Source organism: Oryctolagus cuniculus, chromosome 7 (assembly GCF_051225735.1).
Source record: "Oryctolagus cuniculus isolate XC-2025 breed Fujian yellow rabbit chromosome 7, ASM5122573v1, whole genome shotgun sequence".
NCBI classification, from domain to species: domain Eukaryota; kingdom Metazoa; phylum Chordata; class Mammalia; order Lagomorpha; family Leporidae; genus Oryctolagus; species Oryctolagus cuniculus.
Window position 1 is genome coordinate 158,873,784 of NC_142873.1, and position 23,280 is coordinate 158,897,063.

At 54.5% G+C, this 23,280-nt stretch overlaps 1 protein-coding gene across 2 annotated transcripts in view; it reads right to left on the reverse strand.

Moving 5' to 3' along the window:
- Positions 1-353: 353 nt before the first annotated feature.
- UBE4B (ubiquitination factor E4B) overlaps positions 354-23,280 on the reverse strand; it is a 129,141-nt gene continuing 106,214 nt past the window's right edge. For both annotated transcript variants that reach the window (XM_017346595.4, XM_008265943.5), the window contains 8 exons: positions 22,362-22,597; positions 11,578-11,704; positions 9,929-10,073; positions 6,964-7,098; positions 4,832-5,023; positions 2,581-2,755; positions 2,126-2,272; positions 354-1,445 (listed from right to left, as the gene is read on the reverse strand). In XM_017346595.4, the coding sequence (XP_017202084.1) occupies positions 1,384-1,445; positions 2,126-2,272; positions 2,581-2,755; positions 4,832-5,023; positions 6,964-7,098; positions 9,929-10,073; positions 11,578-11,704; positions 22,362-22,597 (1,219 nt within the window). In that variant the 3' untranslated portion in view covers positions 354-1,383. The remainder of the gene's footprint in view (positions 1,446-2,125; positions 2,273-2,580; positions 2,756-4,831; positions 5,024-6,963; positions 7,099-9,928; positions 10,074-11,577; positions 11,705-22,361; positions 22,598-23,280) is intronic.

Sequence of the window (23,280 nt, forward strand, 5' to 3'; positions counted from 1 at the left end):
CCACATCCTGGCCTACTTCCAAGTCTTCCTGGAGGGTGGAACCCAACCACCACCATGGCCTGGGCATGAGGAAAAAGCCTCTGTAAGTGCTGTTAGCATTGGTTTTGTGACCCAGAGCTCCGAAGAAATGCTACTGAGATGGGCGGGACCTCACTAAGACCTAGGACGGAGTGAGGACTGGGCAGAGGCAGACGACCGAAGCCAGTGTGGCGCGAGAGCTGGACGTGACGCTGTGGAATGACCCGGGTGCCAGAGTGCACTGTGAGAAACGGCCGCTCCTCACTGGCTGCCGCAGGTGCTCCCCTCACCGCCCGCCCCTGCGCGCCCCCCGAAGAACAGACTCAGGAGCGTGCTTCCGGGCGTGTATCACCATTTATTGTAGTCAGCGTCAGGGACTGAACAGAGGACATTGTCTGTGGGGGGAGAAAAGGAAAAGAAAATGGAAAGAATGTTTTCGTGGACTTAATTCTCCAGAACACTTTACGGTTTCAAATCCTCTTGTACCCCGGAGGAGTTCCAGGGATTCAAGTATGTTGAGTCGGGAGCGGTAATACAAAAAGTCTTCGGCTCGTGTGTGTGTGTGTGTGTGTGTGTGTGTCTGTGACTCTGGCACCTGTTTCGCTTTGGTAAGGCCAAACCCCAAAAGGAACCCTGCTTGAACTCACGCCAGCGGTGAGGAGCTTATCAGAAGAGGCTTCCAGCTCTCAAACCAACCCTTGTCCCTCCCCCCAAAAAACCCTAAGTCCTGCGCGGCCGCCCCGCACTGCCACGGGGTCCCCGCCTTCCCAGACAGGGCCCACGCCAAGGACCAGAGCGCCAGGATTCTCTCCATTTTGCTGAGCGTAAAAAACAAAAACAAAAACAAAAAAAACGAAAATGAAAAACAAACCCAAAAGGGACATTTCCAAAGGAAAAAAAAACCTGAAATTCAAATTCTGAAAATATCTTGCCTCTTTTTTATTAATCACGTCATCTAACACCAATTAAAAAAACAAGTATGTGACTGTGATATAAAAATACGGCCCAGGACGAACACTCTGACGCAGGCACAGTTCTCTCCCAGGGACGTGCGTGGCGGGCGGGGCAGGAGCGGGGGTCGAGCCGCGGCCGTGCGCCGAGGCTAGCAGCAGCGTGTCCAGGGTCATCGAATCACAATCAAATCAATGGACAGGACGAGGAGGAAGGGGCGCCGCCCACGCCTCTGCACGGAGGCTCGGCGGAGGGCCCGGCTTTCCGACGACGCGGCCGCTCCGTCCCTTAAATATATGTACAGGAACCGGCTCCTCTTCCCATCCGCGGCCCTCGCCTTCGCCGCCGCTTGGTCACTGGGGGCGCGAGGGCGCGAGGGCGCGGCCGCTCTGCAGAGGGTGGGCGCGGGCCGCCTCAGTGGTCGCTGTTCTGCTTCTCGCGCATCCACGCTTGGATCTGCTCCTTCAGCTCGGGCACTGCGGAGGAAGGCGGGCAGGGTCAGCGCGCAGCGAGTGCGGGGCGGCCGGCCGGGGCGGCAGGGTGCCCGGGCCTCTCCCACAAGAAGCGCTCTACGCTGGCTAGTTTCCAGATGTGGTAATTTCTCGAGTCATCTCTCCTTTTACAGATTTTAAAAAATATTTTCATTAAATCGAAGTTTTATTTACTTATTGATTTGAAAGCTAAAGCGAGACAGTGACTCACTCCCCCGGCGCATCAGCTGGGACTGGGCCAGGAGCTCCAAGCAGTGACCACTGCGGCCTCCCAGGCCCGTCAGCAGGAGGCCAGATGCCAGGGGAGGTGGGCTCGACCCCACGCCCTGCGACATGGGGTGCAGTGTCCCAGTGCCCACCCAGTGCACTGCGTCTGGAAGGCAGAGAGGCAGAGAAAGAGATCGCCTGGCTGCAGGTTCTCTCCCCAACACCCTCAAACAGTCGGGGCAGGGCCAGACGGAAGCCAGCAGCCTGGAACTGAGTCTGAACCTCTCACGTGGGTGGCAGGACCAAGTTCTTGAGCCATCACCTGCTGCCCCCCCAGGGGTGCGACAGCAGGAGGCTGGGATCCTGAGTAATGAACCCAGGCACTCTGCTCAACGGCCATCCCGTTAGCCCTGGAAGCATGACCGTGCCGGCTTCCTCCTGGCCGCACCCTCCCCTACCTGGCTCCAGCATGCTCTCGGTCAGCGGCTGCCGGTTGAAGGGGTCGGTGGGGGAGTTGAGCAGGTGCCGCAGGATGATGGAGCGGTCCATGATGGTGCCAGAGGGCAGCCTCACGGGGTCAGTCATCAGGGTGTCCATCAGAGGGTCTGCAGAGACACAGCGCGCAGACGTCACCTACGAATACAGCCTGCAACCGGCCACGCCCTCCTCCCAGCAAGGAGCAATCCAAGGGCCCCTGAGTGGGAGGAAACCGGCACCAGATGAGGGCGCGTTCGCTGCCGCGTGCGCCCCTCGGGAGGGAGGAGCGCTTTTCTGCTGCCGTCCAAACCTCCAGGGCTGCGAGCTACAACCAGGCCAGTGTCAGACCCAGCTCTCAGAGAGCAGCTCCAGCGTGTGCCAACACCACCGACGGCACGGCCGGGAGGGAGGGCCGGGAGGCAGGGGGTCTCCTCGCCTCTGAACTCATCCGGGGCGTCGCTGTAGTCGATCTCCGCGCGGGCGTTCTTGGCGACGATCTCCTCCACCTTCTCGGCCAGGAGCTTGAACTTCTCGATGGCGATCGTGGACTTGATCCCCGCCTTCCGCATCTTGGAGATCACCTCCTCGAACAGTTCTTTGCTGTAGGACCTCTGCGGACGAGCAAAGGCGACGTGAGAGGGGGATGTATCCCAGGTGGCAGGCACAAGCAGCGGGAACAGCCGAAGAGCGAGCCATCTGTGGTCTCCCCCGCCCCCACAGCCTTAAAATGCGTAAGATCCTGTATAAAATCACCTAACAGATGGCTGCATGGTCAGGGCTGGGCCAGGCCGAGCTCAGGAGCTTCGCCTGCGTCTCCTGCGTGAGTGGCCAGGAGTTCAAACACTAGGGCCGCCCTCTGCTGTTCTGCTAGGCCATCAGCAGGGAGCCGGACTGGAAGCGGAGCAGCTGGGACTCGACCTGGCAGCCAGACGCGAGCCCGTGGAGCAGGCAGTGGCTTTACCCGTGACACCACCACACAAGCCCCCAAGGTTTTTATTTTTAACTTCAGTTTCTAAGTGCACATGCTCCATCTGCCCCTCCACACCCCCAGGCCCTTACTAACCACGCAACTGAGGGGCAAGGGCCGCTGGGGCTGGGCTGGCAGTAACTCTAAAGGCCCTCTCTTGGATCCCTAGGAGAGTTTCTGAAAGCTAAATCGCTAGAGTAATTCAATAAATACTTCAGAAAAATTCCATTTACTACGGACCAGGTAAGCCAGGTCAAAGATTAAAGTGTGGGGTGGGCAAAAACACACGGGGATCACAGAGGGAGCTGGGGGGGGGCGCTGCCAACGCCACGGCCGAGACCACCTCACCACGACCTCCTCGCGGTAACAAGCACTTAGCCTCGGAAAACGTCAGCCATTCCATTCCCCAAAAGATGCGACTGTAACCAGTGAGCTGGCTCGTAAGTCCGCATCTGAGATACAGCAGTGTAGTAAGCATTAGCAGAAACCAAAGGGCAGTTTTTTTCTTAGAAAAAAGTACCCTCACTCTTCTACCCAACAGTACTCCTCTGGGTGAGATACGAGTGAGGCAGCCTCTACAGCGCTTCCTGATGAGTAGCCTGAGGCTTAAGTAACACTCGGATAAGCAGTGGGATGAACGTGGAGACCCAGAAACAGGCGCAAGACTTTCTGGGCATGCCAGGTAGGGAGTGGGGAGGCCGGGAGGACAGGTAAGGCCACACTAACGCTGTACCCGTCCCGGGCTACCTGCCGTGACCGTGAGCAATCTCGCAGCCTCTGTGTGCCCTGGCTCCTCACTCTCAAGGGAAGCTTCCTGCTCGTGCTTCCTGGGAGGCGGCAGATGATGGCCAAGTGCTTGCGCCCCGCTACAGACCTGGGGGACCTGAATGGAGGTCTGGGCTCCTCGCTTTTGGCCTGGGCATTTGGGGAGTGAACCAGAGGATGAATGATCTCTCTCTCTGTCTGTCGCTCTGCCTTTCAAGTCAATGAATACAAATTTAAAACAAACAAAACCCTACAGGTGCCGTTACAGGAGACTATAAAAATAAAGGCAGCACTAACAGGCGCCTTGAGGAGGTCTGGACTCCCTGGGAATAGGCTCTCTGGGAATGGAATGGATTTGTTGAATAAGGTGCTTAGCAAGATGTGGAGGGACTGGTATTTGGTGTGGGGCTAAGATGCCACCTGGGCTGCCCACACCCACACCAGTGCCTGGATTCTTGTCCTGGCACCCCGAGCTCCAGCCTCCTGGTAACGCAGGCCCTGGGAGGCAGCCGTGGCGGCGCGAGGACTTGCGGCCCTTCCACGCTGCGGGAGAAGCGGACTGAGCTCCCGGCTCCTGGCTTTGGCCTGGCCCAGTCCTGGCTGTTGTGGTCATCTGGGCAGCAAACTAGATCTATTTGTTCCTTTCTGCCTTTCAAATAAATAAAAATTAATAAAATAAAAATAAAAAACCCAGTAACTCAGTGGAGAGCTTGGGGAGCCCGATCTGCTCCTCGGCCTCAAAGGGAAGTGACCGACCGTCTCCGTTCACCGCGGGCGAGCCCCCGGCCCCCGCGGTCACCACTGCCATTTACGAAGGGCAAATGCAAACCACAATGGCAGGCGGGAAAGCGCAGGCCCGGGCGCAGACGCACGCGCACAGGGTCTGAGACACAAACTGCGCAGTCCGGCGCCTGAACCCCGCCCGCTCTGACGGGGCTGCGACCCCGGCGCTGACCTGGTCGTCGGCAATGGCCTTAGCGAATCGCGCACAGTCCAGCTGTAGGTAAATGTCCGTCAGTTGGTCCAGCAGCTTCTTTGGCTCGAAGCCGTACTTCTCAGGGTTCTCAACCTTCAGGTCGCGGCACTTGGGGCCACAGAGCTGCTGAAGATTGAAGTTCAGCATCGCAGCCAGGCGGGGGCCGAGCTCCTAGGAAAGGACAGGACAACGAGACGAGTCATGCTGCCCAGACCCCCGCTCCCATCCCATGAACGACAGGAAGAAACCCGGCGCACGCGCTCCGCGGCACGGCCCAGGAAGGACGGCAGGGCAGGCAAGTGCTCGCCCCTTCACCCCAGCCCTCGAGGCAGTGTGGCAGCTGGCAATGTTTATAAGTAGCAACAAAAGGCCGGCCGTTTCTCACTCTGATGCTTTTCATTATAAAACTCCAAATGCACTGAGAAACAGGTAGAAATGGGAAAATGTGAATAATCCTACTGTCATAAAAATGTCTGCGTCTGTTCCTGGGTCACCAGTGTGTGTATCATTTTACCAGGGTGTCCCTGATACGTGTGTGGTACAAAGAGAGGACAGAAGCAAAGAAGAGAAAATGGATGTTGAGTAGTTGTAAATCTTGCCAGCAAGACAGCTAGAAAGTCAGAGTAACGGACCCACAGCAACTCCAGGCGACACGGGGCCCAGGCAGTGCGCTAAGCAAACCCCAAACAGGTAGCCTGGCTCAGAGCAGAAAAGTGAACACGGCAGGAACAGGTTTTCATGAAATGCAATGACTGGGGGCACACGAACTTTAGCTTAGGCTCAGCTTTTCAAGAATGTAGGTTTGCACAAAGCACTCCTTCCTGTCTCTGGCTGTCGACGAGTGTGACACACAGGACTCGGGATGGGACACACGCTGAGGTTTCTGAAGCCGCAGAGTTTTGAGCAAGGTGGTAAGGAAGGTGAAGACAGGGCAGGGCAGGACACAGCAGCATCGCAGCAGAGGTGGGAGCAGGACTGGGGGCCACGGAGCATGGCCGGGGTGCTTGGGCGTGGCTCGAGTCTACAAGCAGGCCTTGAAAAAAGTTTATTTTAACTGAAGTGAAGATACCAAGTTCTCAATCATTTCCTTTACAAAATGAAGAACTCAGAGCTAAAAACCCGCTTTCTGGTAATCCTGCTTCCGGCTGCTACAGTTTGCTTTCTTCCACTAGCACTGTCACCAGGAAGCCGGGTCCAGAGTCAGGGTTGGTAGGACACTGCCTGCGCCAGCTGCGGCCTCCACCGAGGGCTTCAGTCGTCGAGGTGAGAGGCCGCGGGAGACCGCGCCTCTGAGCTGCCCTTCACGGAGAGCCGCGAGGCGGACCCTTGGGCAAGCCTCCTCCGAGGCAGCCAGCGAGTTCGGGGGTCAGGCCTCCCTCCGCTCTGGCCGAGGGGGTGGGAGGTGGAAGGGGAAGGAGAGGAGGAGCCCCTCCCTCGAGCGCACACAGCTCAGCCGTGGATGGAGAGAAGTGGGAACACAGAAAGTCAGCGGACACCAGCCCCCTGGTAACAGAAACCCCTCTCCACACAGCAGACGGTTCCGACGCCGGGTGCGTCCCTCGCTGCCGTGTGGCCGGGGGACTGAGGCAGCCGCGGCAGTTATGTCACTCAGCTTCGCTTTCAGAAACAGGGCCTGCGCCACCTTAATCGTGTCAAGGTCGAACACTGACCACCCCTGATCTACCATGAACCCTGACGGCTCTCGTTGATCTCTGGCTTCCTAAGCTTAACAAACCTACATCTAAGAGAACTGCTCCAGTCCACGTCCTCCAGTTTCCAACCACGTCACCTGATCCTTCTCCTATAAACACATGGGAGGGAAGCAGTGCTGGTAAATACGTCCTACTTCTGCATTAACGATCCAGGGTGCTGCTTAAGCACACCGTGCACGAAGTCATCTTGGGAGCGACTGCACACACTGTGGAGTGACATTAGAGAGGCTGTCCCTTCGTCTACCAACAGAGAACCTTGGGCGTCGATCAGCCTAACTGGGAAGCGGATCAGTACAGGACACCTTGCACCTGTGACCGTGACACTGAACTCCCAGGTTTCAACACTGAGCTGGGCAGTGGCTGCCGGCAGACAGGACAGACGCCCCAGGGGCTACTCACGGGTCTGAGGAACGGCTTCTGGACCTGCTTGGTGAGGATGTGGAACATGTCCACGGTTTCGGTGGCCAGGGCAAGGTAAGAGCGGGACACACGCTCGTCCTGGGCCAGCTGGGACTGCCGGGCTTGCTGCTGGTCCTAGGAAACACGAACAGAGCCAAGTGAATCTCAGCACCGGCCACCTGCCCGCCGAATGCCACACGGGAGGGCAAACCACAGCCGGCTCCGACTGGGAAAGTGTGCGATCAGAGTCCACGCCCCACGAACGAGGCCACAGCCCAGCACGGCAAATCTCGCAGATCGCGAGGCTACCTCTTTTTTTTTAAGATTTACTTATTTATTTTATCTGAAAGACAGAGTTAGAGAGAGAGAAGGAGAGACAGAGAGATATATCTTTCATCTGCTGGTTCACTCCCCAGATATCTGCAATGACCAGGGCTGGGCTAGGCTACCGCCAGGAGCTTCCTCTGGGTCTCCCACGTGGGTGGCAGGGACCCAGGGACCTGGGTCACCTTCCTCTGCCTTCCCAGGCTCATCAGCAGAGAGCTAGATCGAAGTGGAGCAACCAGGACTCGAACCAACACTCATATGGGATGCCGGCGCACAGGCCGCAACTTAACCTGCTGTGCCACAGCACCGGCCAAGAGGCGACTGTGCTGCACGCTGCACCAGAACTCTAGGAGTTGGAGGCATGTGCCTTTGGCTCATCATTTAACACCCACGAGGCCCAGTTTCCTCGTGCTAAGGTGCCATCAACTTCCATGCAGAATGCAGGACGTGAACTGCACAGAGGACGTCCCTGCCACACTCTGGTGCTAGAGAAGGGACGCTCATTTCCCCCGAGAAACCTGACTCAGCCCTCATCATTTTATTCTATTTGAAAGGCCGTGAGAGAGAGAGCAAGAGCGAGCACTGTTTTCCGTCTGCTTGTTCTTTGCCTAAACACCTGCAGCAGCCAAGACTGGACCAGACTGACTCCAGGAGCCCAGAACTCCACCCGGCCTCCCCGCGGGTAGCAGTGACCCAGACCTGAGCCGTCCCCTGCTGCCCAGGAAGTGCAGCAGGTAGTGGAGGAGCCGGGACGTGACCCAGGCCCTCCGACTTGGGGATGTGGCAACCCAAGTGATGACTGGAGCCACCGTGCAGTTCTCAAACCCAGGTCACCCTGGACACCAGCGCTGGGGCTCTGTGACCTCTGCCTCATGTGCCTCCCAGCATGACGGGAAGGGGCCAGGAGACCAGGGCTGGCACTGCTGACTCGGCCCAGGAGGCAGCTCTGGGAGCCTCAGGGCTGTGATGGGGAGGCGGGGGTGCTCGGCCAGTCTGTCCCCGCCTAAGGAGCCAGGAGCTTCAGGGGAAAGCTAGGGCACAGTGGCAGGCGGCAGAAGAGGTGGATACAGGGGGGGGCAGGATGGATGCTGGTGGGTACGGCACAGTGTTGAGAAAAAAGATGCTCGCTAGAGAACCTCAGTGTTGCAACCAGGGGCTCCAGGAGCGTGGGGGTGTGGGTCTGGGGAAGCCAGCCCTCCCACACCTGGTCGAAGCCCCAAAGCCCTACGTGAGCTCTGTGTGGCCACACGAGGTGTCAAACTCTCATGAACACGGCACACGTAGGTGAGAGCTTTCCACTAATGTCTCCATGACGTCAGAACTCCCGCTACTGTGGCTGCAAGAACGCTCCCGGGAAACAGTCCTCCCCATTCGGCAGGAGAACCCCTCTTGGAGAGCAGTTCTGATTCTGAGTCTGGTAACACCAGGAAGGAGTGAACCAATCTATCAAGTCCCCAGTAGCTGTCAAGGTCCCAAAACTGCCTGAGGAAGCAGCCAGACTGCTGCACCTTGTGCTGGGCACGGGCTACTTGTCCCACACACAGCCCGAGTGTCCCTGGAGCCTGGCCAAGCAGGCCGCCTCTCTGCTCACACAACTGAATAGAAACACCAAGGTCAATCCAGGGGCCAATGTCGTGGCGCAGCAGGTTAAGTCACCGCCCGAGACGTCAGCATCCCACGTGAGTGCCAGCTGCAGCCTGGCTGCTCTGTTCCGGTCCAGCTCCCTGCTAATGTGCCTGGGAAAGTGGAAGATGGCTGAGGTGCTCAGGACACTGCCAACCACGTGGGAGACCTAGATGGGGCTCCAGGCTCCTGGCTCTGCCTGGCCAAGCTCCGGCTGTTACGGCCATTTGGGAAGTGGACCAGAAGGTGGAAAGCTCGCTCTCTCCCCTCCCTCACTCTAACTCTGCCTTTCAAATAAATAAATAAATAAATGAAATCTTAAAAATAAAACAAACCAAAAACCCCAAGACCAACTGAAAGGAAAACGCGCCATCAGAACCCCGAGTGGTTTCCACAGCAGAGTGCAGACGACCGCATCGTCAAATTCTTGTCCAGCAGCCAGATTTCAACAGATTATGTCCTAGCTGCTTTCACAAATCTTATACATTCAGAAAATAAAAGTTCTTCTCCAAAAACACTCTTTGAAAGGCAGAGCTAGAGAGAGAGAAGGTGGGGGAGCTGGAGGGTGGAGGGGGAGAGAGGGAGCGAGAGATAGAGAGATAGAGATATCCTTCATCCTCTGGTTTACTCCCCAAATGGCTGCAACAGCTGGGGCTGGGCCAGGCCGAAGCCAGGAGCCAGGAGCTTCTTCCAGCTCTCCCACGTGGGTGCAGGGGCCCAAGCACTTGGGCCATCCTCTGCTGCTTTCCCAGGCTCATCAGCAGGGAGCTGGATTGGAAGTGGCACCCGGAGGCCCAGCCCTGACACCACAGCACTGGCCCCTCGGTCTAATTCTTAACCTCAGGTAAAATGCTGTCTTTTCTCCCTGCCGCACTGGGTAGCCCGTAGGCAGGGCAATCCTGGTGATGCTGCCGAGCCACAGGTGGAGTGCCAGGTGCGGCCCACGCAGCAGCCGGCCCCGGCCCCGGCCCCGGCCCCGGCCCCAGCCCTGGCCCCGCCCCGGCCCCGTGCTCACCCGGGGCAGCTGCTCCCACTGCTCCTTGTTCCTCATCTCTTCCTGCACTTCGTGGATCCGCTTCAGGGACTCCAGACTCTCATCAAGCAGGAACGTCGTGTCGTTGATCAGCATGTTGATGTAGCGGACAAACTGCTTCCCGGAGCTGGAGAGGCAATCGCAGGGCACGTGGTCAAGCGTCCGCAGGCTCCAGAGACCCCAGCCTCCTCCCGAGGACCACCATCGCCCTCCTCGGCACGGGCCAGCTGGAGATGAGTTCCAGGACCACCACAGCTCTCTCCAGGTTTTGATCTCCTTCTAATGAACTGTGACAACAAGCTCACGCAAGTGGCGCATTGGAGCCACCCTGCACCGTTCACGAGAGCCAACTGCTAAGACGTCCAGAATGCTGTGAGCTGACTCCCTTAGCGGCTTACGTCTGGCAAGAGCAGGAGTCACACTGTGAAAACCAGCAAACGATGACTTCCTCCGGCCTGGGGAGCAGGCTCCCTGGCCCCTCCGCTGGCCGCCTCAGTGTTCTAAGCAGAGAGGATGTCACTGCAGACCCCCACCCTGCCCCGCGGCCGCACAAAGAAAGCACAGGTCAGATAAATCAGCTGACAGAGCCGCTCCTCGTCACAAGGAAGACACTGGAGGAAAACTGGAACCGCAATACTGAGAAGGCAGGGTGTGAGCTGGGACTTGGTGGTGACGTGCACAGCTTGGCCCTACGTCTGCCACACTCTCTGCCAGGGTAGTGGGGGAGAAAGCAGCTCACTGCAGGACCTACAACTGTGCAGCCAGGAACTCTGGTGAACGAGGCTGGGGGCCTCCAGGAGCCCATAGGCCTCCCAGGCAGCCTCCCAGTCTGCACCACGCAGACCACGCCATGGGCCCGCTTGGTCTCCTAATGTGGCGTCAGGCTTGTGGTGGAACATAATCCTGCCTCGAAGAGCAGTTCATGGAAACAAAGAATTAACTTAAAGACTTTACTCTGCTGGAAATGCAATGGACGTGTGACTGATAAGGAACTCAGTTCCTGAGTGACAGCTTAAACTAGACCAAAGGCCTAACCCGGCTGCAGGGGGTGCGGGTGGATGGGTAAAGCGTCCTCTGAAGGACAAGCAGGCGTCCAGCCCTGGCACCTGTCTCCCTTTCGGGGGCACTGACAGACAACTGGGATGGAAGGACTGACACCCAGGTTAGGCAGTCACTGAAATTTCAAGTCCTCAGTTAAAGTTTAGGGCCGCACTACAAAGACAGACACTTCAAATGACAATTCTAAATTGTCTAAATGAAACTTCTAAATCTGAAGTTCTCCACGCATTTCTGCGTCTGAAGCTTGATTACCATACAAGAGGGCTGTAACATCTCATTTCTGTCACTCTGACAGCTTAACGCTGTGATCATCAGAAACACTGAAACACACTCAGCGCATCCTCTCGGTGTATCCGAGAGCATTTATCTACGCCCTCCCCAAGTGTCCTGACAAATCCACAGCTCCAAAACACGTCGCAGGCATGGACATTCCGTACCCCTGCCCACACTCAGCGCTCAGGTGAGCATCAGGGAGGCTGAAACCCAGCACCGAAGAAGAACTGAGCAGTGACGGCTCGACGGCTCTCCCGTGCCATCTGCAGCAAGCGGGACGGCAGGGGCCCCGTACTCACTTGAACTCCTCCATGAAGGTGCCGTGGTGAGCTATGTTTTGCCAGAGGCTTTTAAATATGGTGCTGATGTGGTAGCGAATTGTGAACTTGTCATAGAACTCGCTGGTGGCTCCGGTGTGCTCCACATCTGAAGAGAACAGACACAAGACTGAGGGCCTTTCCAGACAATGACCACCACAGCAATCGTGTCCACAACACGAATGTATCTGCAAATCCAAAGACCTGATAAAACTGGCCTGTGTCTTTCAAGTAACAGGCAAGAAAGAAAGCCAGTTTGGAAGACAACTGTGAGCAGTGCAGGTCTGGCAATGAGACACGATCAAATGAAGCTAAGCTGGGAGAATTGTTTGACATCATTAGGATGGCATCAACTCACCAAGGGTGGGAAGGCTGAATAATCGTATTTCCCTCAATCTTTTTTTTTTTTTTTTTTTTTTTTTTTTTGACAGGCAGAGTGGACAGTGAGAGAGAGAGACAGAGAGAGAAAGGTCTTCCTTTGCCGTTGGTTCACCCTCCAATGGCCGCCGCTGCAGCCGGCGCACCGCGCTGATCCTGGCAGGAGCCAGGAGCCAGGTGCTTTTCCTGGTCTCCCATGGGGTGCAGGGCCCAAGCACCTGGGCCATCCTCCACTGCACTCCCTGGCCATAGCAGAGAGCTGGCCTGGAAGAGGGGCAACCGGGACAGAATCCGGCGCCCCAACCGGGACTAGAACCCGGTGTGCCGGCGCCGCAAGGTGGAGGATTAGCCTATTGAGCCACGGCGCCGGCTATTTCCCTCAATCTTAAATGATTAATTTATAGAAGTTTTTTTTTGTTTGTTTGTTTTAAAGAAGATTTATTTATTTGGAAGGCAGAGTTATAGAGGCAGACGCAGAGAGACAGAGAGAGAGATTTTCTATCTGCTGGTTCACTTCTCAATTGGCTGCAATGGTGCAGCTGGGCTGATCTGAAGCTAGGAGCTCGGAGATTCTTCTGGGTCTCCCATGTAGGTGCAGGGTTCAAGTACCTGGGCCATTTTCTACTGCTCTCCCAGGCCATAGCTGGATCAAAGCGGAGCAGCCGGGACTTGAACCAGCGCCCATATGGAATGCCGGCACTGCAGGCAGCGGATTTACCCCCTAAGCCACAGCACTGCCCCCTAGAAGTTTTAGAGTACTTCAAGATGGGCATCTCTGAATGGAATAATGACTGGGTTAAATTTTATTGAATGTGGGGCCAGCGCTGTAGCATACCAGGTAAAGCCACTGCCTGCAGTGCTGGCATCCCATATGGGTGCAAGCTCGAGTCCCGGCTGTTCCACTTCTGATCCAGCTCTCTGCTATGGCCTGGGAAAGCAGAAGATGGTCCAGGTCCTGGGCCCCTGCACCCACGTGGGAGACCTGGAAGAAGTCCCTGGCTCCTGGTTTCAGATTGGCGCAGCTCCAGCTGTTGTAGCCAGTTGGGGAGTGAACTGGTGGATAGAAAACCATTCTCTCTCTCTCTCTTTCTCTGCCTCTCCTTCTCTCTGTGTAACTCTTTCAAATAAATAAATAAATCTTTAAAACAAATTTTACTGAATGTGTCCACTATTTTAAACAGTTTTGTGTTACACACACGTTCCAACATGTTCTAAGGTACAGGAAAGCACATGAACACAGGGATCATTTACAGGACCAAAATCCCTGTACCCGTAAAATGGAAAAAAGTCAAACTCAGTTATCCAAATTATAAGCATCCTAAGCATAAAAAATTCTGAAATCCATGAGAAATTAAAAAACAAAAGCCAAAAAACCAACAACCCGTAACATAAGAACTGTGAGGCTTGAGAGACAAGGAACTAAAGGAAGCAACCACTCTGAGTGACCATACCGCAGGCATGGTAAGAATGACAACACTGGGCAGAGCTGAGCACTGCGGAGACGGGCGTGCTGCACATGCTGATGGGAATCTGAGGCAATCCCTCCAAAGGGAATCTGGCAAACTGCAGCACAAGTCACGGATAAGCACATGCCTCTGTCCTACCAAATCCACTCAAGAACACGCATCGGGCATGATTCAAGACAGACCTCCAAGGATGTGCACTAAAGCACCATTTCTTAATAAAGATTTATTTGAATGGCAGAGTGACAGGAAGAAAAGGAGAGACACTCTCTCTCGCTGTCTGTAACTCTACCTGTCAAATAAATAAATAAAATCTCAAAAAATAAAAGAAAGAAAGAAAAGGAGAGACAAAGATCTTCCATCCACTTGTTTACTCCCTAGATGGCTGCAACAGGCAAGGTGGGGACACGCCAAAGCCAGGAGCCAGGAGCTCCATCCGGGTCTCCCACACAGGTGGCAGCAGCCCAAGTATTTGGGCCATCACTCGCTGCTTTTGCAGGTGCATTAGCAGGGAGCTGGACCGGAAGAACAGCCAGGACTTGATCCGGTACTGCGGTAGGGGATGCTGGTGTTGCAAGTAATAGTGTGACTCACTGTGCAGTGAGGGCCCCCAAACTATTCTTCTTATTAGAGAAAACATATAAATAACCCAAATGCCCAAGAGAAGACATGCAAAAGTGGGGCTAGCACTGTGGTGCAGCAGGTTAAAGCCCCGGCCTGGAAAGCCAGCATCCCATATGGGCGCTGGTTCAAGTCTCGGCTGCTCTACTTCCAATCCAGCTCCCTGGTGTGCCTGGGGAAGCAGCGGAAGATGGTCCAACTCCTTGGGCCCCAAAAGCCCACATAGGAGACCCAGATGAAGCTCCTGGCTCCTGCCTTCGGATCGGCTCAGCTGCAGCCGCTGCAGCCATTTGGGGAGTGAACCAGCAGATGGAAGACCTCTTTCTCTCTGTCTCTACCTCTCTGTAACTCTTTCAAAATATAAATCTTTTTTTTTTTAAGACATGCAAAAGTTTTATGCTATATTAAGTGAAAATCACAGATTGCCACTCAAAACTTAGTTTGGGTCCAATCACATTAAAAATAGAATGGGAAAATACACAGCAGAGCACTAACCATTCACAGTGGTTTTTATTTTTTTTTATTTATTTTTTATTTTTTTGACAGGCAGAGTGGACAGTGAGAGAGAGACAGAGAGAAAGGTCTTCCTTTTGCCGTTGGTTCACCCTCCAATGGCCACCGCGGCCGGCGCACCGCGCTGATCCGATGGCAGGAGCCAGGAGCCAGGTGCTTTTCCTGGTCTCCCATGGGGTGCAGGGCCCAAGCACCTGGGCCATCCTCCACTGCACTCCCAGGCCACAGCAGAGAGCTGGCCTGGAAGAAGGGCAACCAGGACAGAATCTGGCGCCCCAACCGGGACTAGAACCCGGTGTGCAGGTGCCGCTAGGTGGAGGATTAGCCTAGTGAGCCGCGGCGCCGGCCGGTTTTTATTTTCTTCTTCGTATCTTCTGTATTCCCCCAACCTTTTTTTTGGGTGCTTAAGAAGAAAATGGTTGTTTAACAAGAAAGAAACATGGGGATGAACACCCATCACGCTAACATGTGAAAGTATTTTATGTACAGCCATTCAGTGAATCCTTCTTCCCAGTGAGCCCAGTGTCGTCGACTGGCTGCATAAACAAGTGAGCTAACGTGTTGGGGGCTGATTTTAGCAGAGCCTGCAAAGGAAGATGCGGGGGCACACGGGCACCCAAGGCTGCCCGGAACACCTCCCTTCGTATTCTTTTTTTTTTTTTTTGACAGGCAGAGTGGACAGTGAGAGAGAGAGAGAGACAGAGAGAAAGGTCTTCCCTTGCCATTGGTTCACCCTCCAATGGCTGCCGCAGCCGGCGCGCTGCGGCCTGCGCACCGTGCTGATCCGATGGCAGGAGCCAGGAGCCAGGTGCTTTTCCTGGTCTCCCATGGGGTGCAGGGCCCAAGCACCTGGGCCATCCTCCACTGCACTCCCTGGCCACGGCAGAGAGCTGGCCTGGAAGAGGGGCAACCGGGACAGAATCCGGTGCCCCGACTGGGACTAGAACCCGGTGTGCCGGCGCCGCAAGGTGGAGGATTAGCCTAGTGAGCTGTGGCGCCGGCCCTCCCTTCGTATTCTGAATCCAGCAGAGGCCACAACACCCATCTCTCCCGACACTTGTTTCTTATTTGCTCCTGATGGTTCCTGTAACTGACACGAGCACGAGCTCTAATTCCCATGTCTTGCGTAGAGGACCTTACGTCACCGTGAGCCCTGCTGCCCGCACCCCACCCCCTGCACTGTCTTCCTGCTGCCCTCGTTCCTGATTCACACTCTGTTCCCCTCGCCTGCTTTGTGGTGGCTGGATCTTCTCACAGGCCACACTCACCTCATTTTCAAGCTCACTCCAAAGTCCTCTCCCGAGCCCTGACTGCCTGTCCTCTCGTGGCCCCACGCCTCCTCCCTCACCCACTGCCTCAGTTTCCTTGTTGTCCAGCGTCTGTCTCCCAGCTGGGAGGCGTGGACCACAGAGGCAGCGATTCCGCCCAGGAGGAGCCGTGACAGCCCTGGCAGCAGCAGTGACTCCGCTGACTGAGGCCAGCTCTGGTGGACTTGAACCCTGAAATAAGTCTCGGGGATCGGTGCTCTTCCAGTTCTCAGGGCTGTTCCTCTAGGAACTGACTGCTATGATAAGACAAAAACACAAAAAACCCAAGCCCCCAATTTTGAAAATTTTTTGAATCAAAATTTGAGCAGGCTGGGCTGGTGGCTCTGGGGCCCCAGGGGAGCTTGCTCTCTGTGCTGGTTCTTATGTTCAGAGTCGGGGCCTTGGTCAGCAGGTCTTCACAGGTGGCTGATGGACAGGTCTGTGCACCCTACTGCACAGTGCTCTTGTCACCAGGGCCTGGCCGCGGCAGGAAGAGCAGCACAGTGGTCAGGTGCACCGTGCTGAAGTCCAGCGCAGAGGCTGCTACTGCTTGCTGACCTTGAGCAGGCTGCTTTGCCTTCCAGAGCTTCGGTTTCCCCTTTGCAGAACGGAGATATTTATAGCCCCTCCTTCCCAGGGCTGTTGGGGAAAGTGAGAGGAGGGGCTGGTCTGGCAGGCGGGGCTATTTTTAGGACAGGTATTATCTATCCAGAACACCAGCAGGGGTCCAGGCCGGAGGGCACGCTGCTGTGTGGATCCAGCTCCTGGAACACCCCCAGCCGGCTGCACCGCCCAGCACGGCCGACACCCTTCACCCTGAGGCCACGCTGCCGGGCTCAGCTGCTCCGTACCAGACACTTGTGACTGAACTTTTTGTTCTTACTAACGATACCTGTTTACTATAGAAAAAATGTTCAGATAATTAAAAAAATAAAAAATAGAAACTATTCGTAACAGTACCATTCAAAAATAACCAACTCACTGCATGTCCTGCCCTAAATTTTTAAACTGTACATACGTATACCAAAATGTGAACATATTATTAGCATTTCTTTTACTTCTTGTTACTTATCCACTTAATGTAAAGAACACATTATTTTTCATGAGTCATACACAGGTCCACTGTATACATAAACCATAATTTACTTAATCTAGATAAAAAAAAGTCTTTTATTTGAAAGGCAGAGTTAGAGAGAGAGAGAACGCTTCTATCCTCTAGTTCACTCCTCAAATGGTTGCAACAGCCAGGGGTGGGCCAGGCTAAAGCCTGGAGCCTAAAACTCCATCCAGGGAGCTGGTTGCAGTGGCGTAGTGGGTAAGGCCACCGCCTACAGTGCTGGCATCCCATATGGGTGCAGTCCAAGTCCCGGCTGCTCCACTTCCAATCCAGCTCTCTGCTGTGGCCTGGGAAAGCAGTAAAAGTTGGCCCAAGTTCTTGGGGCCCTGCACCTGTGTGGGAAACCTGGAAGAACCTCCTGGCTCCTAGCTTCAGATTGGCTCAGCTCCAGCTGTTGTGGCCATCTGGGGAGTGAACCAGTGGATGGAAGCCCTCTCTCTCTCTGACTCTCCTTCTCTCTCTGGTAACTCGGTCAAATAAATTTAAAAATCTTAAAGAAGAAACAAAACACCTCCATCTGGGTCTCCCATGTGGGCGGCAGGGTCCCAAGCACTCGCACCACCTTCTGTCGCTTTTCTAGGAGCATCAGCAGGGAGCTGTGTTGCAAGTGGAACAGCCAGGTCTCAAACTGGCACCCATACGGGATGCCAGCTTAACCTACTGCGTTACAAGGCCCTAAATAGTTGAGTCTTTTTTTTTTTTTTTTTTTTTTGACAGGCAGAGTGGACAGTGAGAGAGAGAGACAGAGAGAAAGGTCTTCCTTTGCCGTTGGTTCACCCTCCAATGGCCGCCGCGGCCAGCGCACCGCGCTGACCCGATGGCAGGAGCCAGGTGCTTCTCCTGGTCTCCCATGGGGTGCAGGGCCCAAGCACCTGGGCCATCCTCCACTGCACTCCCAGGCCACAGCAGAGAGCTGGCCTGGAAGAGGGGCAACCAGGACAGAATCCGGCGCCCTGACCGGGACTAGAACCCGGTGTGCCGGCGCCGCAAGGCGGAGGATTAGCCTAGTGAGCCGCGGCGCCGGCCTAAGATCTTCCTTTTCCATTGGTTCACCCCACAATGGTCTCTGCAGCTGGTGCGCTGCAGCCGGCGCATCGCGCTGATCTGAAGCCAGGAGCCAGGTGCTTCTCCTGGTCTCCCATGTGGGTGCAGGGCCCAAGGAGCTGGGCCATCCTCCACTGTACTCCCGGGCCACAGCAGAGAGCTGGACTGGAAGAGGAGCAACCAGGACAGAATCCGGCGCCCTGACCGGGACCAGAACCCAGGTGCCGGTGCCATAGGCGGAGGATTAGCCTAGTGAGCCATGGCGCTGGCCAATAGTTGAGTCTTTTAAAATTATTTATTTATTTATTTATTTAGAGAGGCATGCAGGCAGCTATCTTCCATCTGCTGGTTTGCTCCACAAATGCAAGTCAAGGCTGGGCCAGGGAGATTCCAGGAGCTCAGAACGCAGTCTGGGTTTCCATGGAGGTGGCCTGAGTCCCACGACTTGAGCCCTCACCACTGCCTCCCAGGATCTGCATCAGCAGGAAGCTGGAGTCAGGAGCAGAGCCAGATACTGACCCCAGACATCAGATATGGGCTGCAGGCACCTTTACCATTAGGCCAAATACACACTCCGAGGTTGCTGTTGATATTTTCACTACACTGCTTTATACATAATGTCTTGGTCAGTAGAGACATAAGCACACACAATCATTTCCATGGAATAAACTACTACAAATTAAGCTTACATGTAAGAGGGCTGCTGATACTTCAGTTGTCTCTCAGCTCTGGGCTGGGGCCGCAGAACTTGTCTGCGCCAGCTGTCCGTCAGCCTCTCCAGCAGCGGGTGCGGCAGGATGCGGGGACTGGGTCCTTCTGCGGTTCTGCCAGCAAGTTTTCCCTCTCAACAGCAGCAGCTGGTCCCAATTTCCAGCTCTGGTAGCCCCAGAACTAGCACTCAGACCCCAGTACAGGGTGGCCAGTGTCCTTCCTCAGAGGCCAGGGTCCTAGCTCTGCGCCACCCTCATTCAACAGCTGGGTTCTAACACCCCATGCCCACGGGCAGGGCAGGGCCCACCTTGAGTCTCTGTTTCTGCAGTCTGTCTTCAGGTAACTATTCGACCAATTCCTTCTATTAAATTCTCTCTATTAAAGTAAAGAGCTGGATCAGAAGAGGAGGTGCCGGGACTAGAACAGGTGCCCATATGGGATGCTGGCACCACAGAGGATTAACCTACTGCGTCACAGCGCGGGCCCCTCCTGACTGGATCTTGACTTGATACAAAAGACAGCAAGTATTTAAAGCTTTCTGTGTGGGCTGCCAAATGGATTCTGGAAAAATTTTCACATCTACATGCTCACGAGAGTGTCACAGCACTATAGATTAAGTAGCCTTTTGCACAACCATGTTTGTACCGGGTATTTTCAGCTTAAAAAGTAAACTTGGTTGGCCGGCGCCGCGGCTCACTAGGCTAATCCTCCACCTGCAGTGCCGGCACACCGGGTTCTAGTCCCGGTCAGGGCACCAGTTCTGCCCCAGTTGCTCCTCCTCCAGTCCAGCTCTCTGCTGTGGCCCGGGAGTGCAGTGGAGGATGGCCCAAGTGCTTGGGCCCTGCACCCCATGGGAGACCAGGAGGAAACACCTGCTCCTGGCTTCGGATTGGCGTAGTTCCGGCTGTAGCGGCCATTTGTGGGGTGAACCAATGGAAGGAAGACCTTTCTCTCTCTCTCTCACTGTCTATAAGTCTCTCTCTGTCTCTTTCTCTCCCACTGTTTAACTCTGCCTGGCAAAAAATAAACAAACAAACTTGGCAGGTGAAAAGTAACATCTCCTTATTATTTTAATGAAAGTTGAATTCTCCTCCGTTGCACCTGTCAGCAACGTGCACACACCTGTGACCTGACCGCCCTGTGTGCCTCCCCTACCGGGCCTTTGAGTACTCTTCGCCATTGCCAAAGAAAGGATGCTAACAAAACGTGCAGGGTCTTGTGAGCTTGCCTGGTTTAAGAGGATGTGAGCAGTCTGAGATAGGTGAGAAACTCTCATTAGATGCCACAAAATAAGGACGACAAGGGAAAGGCAGGAGGATGCTCGGACCCTCACAAATAATGAGCATGAGGGCGGCCTGGGCCTCCAAAAAGGCAGAAGCCGGTCCTGGTTCACAGGAAGGACCCTGCGAACACTTGAGGGGTCCTCAAACTGGCCAGTGCTGCTGTGGACAGCGGAGGGCAGCGTTTCGGGTGGCCAGGGTCCCTCCTAAGAACACAGAGTACAGGCCGGCGCCACGGCTCACTAGGCTAATCCTCCGCCTTGCGGCGCCGGCACACCGGGTTCTAGTCCCGGTTGCCCCTCTTCCAGGCCAGCTCTCTGCTGTGGCCTGGGAGTGCAGTGGAGTATGGCCCAAGTGCTTGGGCCCTGCACCCCATGGGAGACCAGGAGAAGCACCTGGCTCCTGCCTTCGGATCAGTGTGGTGCGCCGGCCGCAAGCGCGCTGGCCGCGGCGGCCACTGGAGGGTGAACGAACGGCAAAGGAAGACCTTTCTCTCTGTCTCTCTCTCTCACTGTCCACTCTGCCTGTCAAAAAAAAAAAAAAAAAAAAAAAAGAACACAGAGTACAGACACTTCCCTGAAGGTGCACCTTGTGCTAGTTCAGCAGACGAGCAGACTTGCTTTCCGAGAAATACCCAACCTGCCAGGAAGTGTTCCATCAGTCCCGGCCGATGCCTCTGCTAGTAGGTCCCAGGGTGACAGTTCACATGAAAATGGGACCCAAAACTTGGGGGCCTGTGACGTGGAGCAGATTACGCCGCTGCTTGTGCTGCCAGCATCCGATCAGAGTGCCAGCTGGAGCTGCCGCTGCTCTGCTTCTGACGTGGCTCCCTGCTGATGCGTCTGGGAAGCAGCAGCAGACGGCCCAATGGAAGTGTGAGACCGGAATGAATTTCTGGCTCCTGGCTCTGCCCTGGCCTAACCCAGGCAGTCCTGGCCGAATGGGGAGTGAACCAGTGCATGGAAGATCTCTTTTCCCTGTCCCTCCCTCCCTCTCTCTCTCTGCCACTCTGCCTTTCAAATAAATAAATGTTAAAATATAACTAAAATTTGGAATAAATTCAGCCCGGGGAAGAGGATCTCCCTGCAGAGTGTCCCACGTGCTCTTTTTCCCCAGCACAACCCGACAGCTGGAACAGTGCCTGGCAAACAGCAGGTGCTCAATGAACGTGCACAGAATTAACGAGTGAGTGAAGATTCCCAGGGCCCCAGAAGTCCTGATTCCATTGTTTTTTTTTATTTTTTTTATTTTTTTATTTTTTTTATTTTTTGACAGGCAGAGTGGACAGTGAGAGAGAGAGACAGAGAGAAAGGTCTTCCTTTGCCGTTGGTTCACCCTCCAATGGCCGCCTTGGCCAGCGCGCTGCGGCCGGCACACCGCGCCGATCCGATGGCAGGAGCCAGGAGCCAGGTGCTTTTTTTTCCTGGTCTCCCATGGGGTGCAGGGCCCAAGCACCTGGGCCATCCTCCACTGCACTCCCTGGCCACAGCAGAGAGCTGGCCTGGAAGAGGGGCAACCGGGACAGAATCCGGCGCCCCAACTGGGACTAGAACCCGGTGTGCCGGCGCTGCTAGGCGGAGGATTAGCCTAGTGAGCCGCGGCGCCGGCTCGATTCCATTGGTTTTAATGGGACCAACGAAAAAACATTTTTTAAAACTTAAAATTTTTAAATTTATTTTTATGAACTTGGAAGGCAGAGTGATAAACCACAGGGAACGATCTCCCATCCACTGGTTACTCTCCAAATGTCTGCGACAGTTACAGCTGACGATCAGGTCACAGCAAGGAACCCAAATTCAGCTCAGATCTCCCACAGGGGTGGCAGGGATCCAACACCTTGCGCCAGCGCTGCTAGCTCACAGGCTGCACATTAGCAGGAAGCTGGGCTAGAACTCAGGCACTCTGATAAGGAATGTGGGTATCCCAAGTGCTTCGACTGCTATGCCAAGAGCCTACCCCAAGAACAAGCATTTTCAACAAGCCTCCTACTTTACCCACCCTCTGGAAACTCGGGTATAGATCAGTGTTACAAAGCTAACGCTGTATGTTCAAAGCTAGAACAAATCAGGAAATTTCACTGGGGAAAACACTCTAACTTGTGCTGCTGACGCCTACTGGACCTCAATGCCAATCACCGATGAACAGGTCCTGCCGAATCATCAGGGAATATAGTCCGTAGAACAGTCTACGCAGTATGTCAAAACTCGGGGGGGAGTAACCGGTAGCGCCTGCTCTGTCAGCAGTGGGATAGATTACACTTCCGTGAGTGGACATCAGGATTTTAGGCAGCAGGTTTTGAGCACCTTGGCCACACTGCAGACCAGGAACCTACCTGTGTAAAACTTCATCAGGGAAGGGACCAGCAGTTTGGTGGAGAGAGGGTGGTTTTCAATCATTTCAAAAAACTTCTGGGTTCGTGGTTGAACGGACGGGTTGGTCATGAACATGACCTCCACCAGTTTGGCCACCAGGTAGGGGTTCCGGATGTAGTTCTGGTTGCACAGCATCACCACGAGGAACATCACAATGTCCTGAGTGCAGGGCTCGTACAGCACCTGAGGAGAGTATCTGGATGGAGGCAAGGGGGGGCGAGAAACGATCGCTGAGAAACTCGACTCGGGGAGGCGGTGTCACTAGGGGGGAGGGGACACAGGAGACACGGGCTTGGGGTTCCCCTTGAGTTGTTCCTGGAGTTCCCTGTAGCTTGCTGATCTTCAAGCAATTATATTATCCATCACATGCTGCTGGGGCACATTTACTTATTATGCTATATAAGTAAACCAAAAGGACATGATTAAATCAGATAGAATTTTAGAAAAGCAGCATCTTCATTAACCAAAAAGTCTTTAAATTTTTTTGATGAAGATTAAAAATTAAAAACAAAACTCCATAGCTCTTCCAAAAACAGAATAAATACACAAGAAAATTTTCAAATAGGTGTTTTTTTATTACTGAGCTTTAAATAAATTTTTAAATGTGACTTAAGTTGCTTAAATTCCAAGACTGGTTTCCATCAACAAATAAAGCCTGTCAGTCACCTCTTATATTTCTCATCATTCAAAACTCACGTGTTGCCTCTAATTTTGTTTTCTTTCTGTTAATTTTAAATTTTTATTTATTTATTTGCGAGGCAAAAAGAGCATATAGGCACCCATCTGCTGTCTCTCTCTCAAACGTCCACAAAGGCTACTAGCACGAGGCTAGGTCAAGGTCTGCAGCCAGGATCGCACTCCTGATCTCCCACCTGGGTG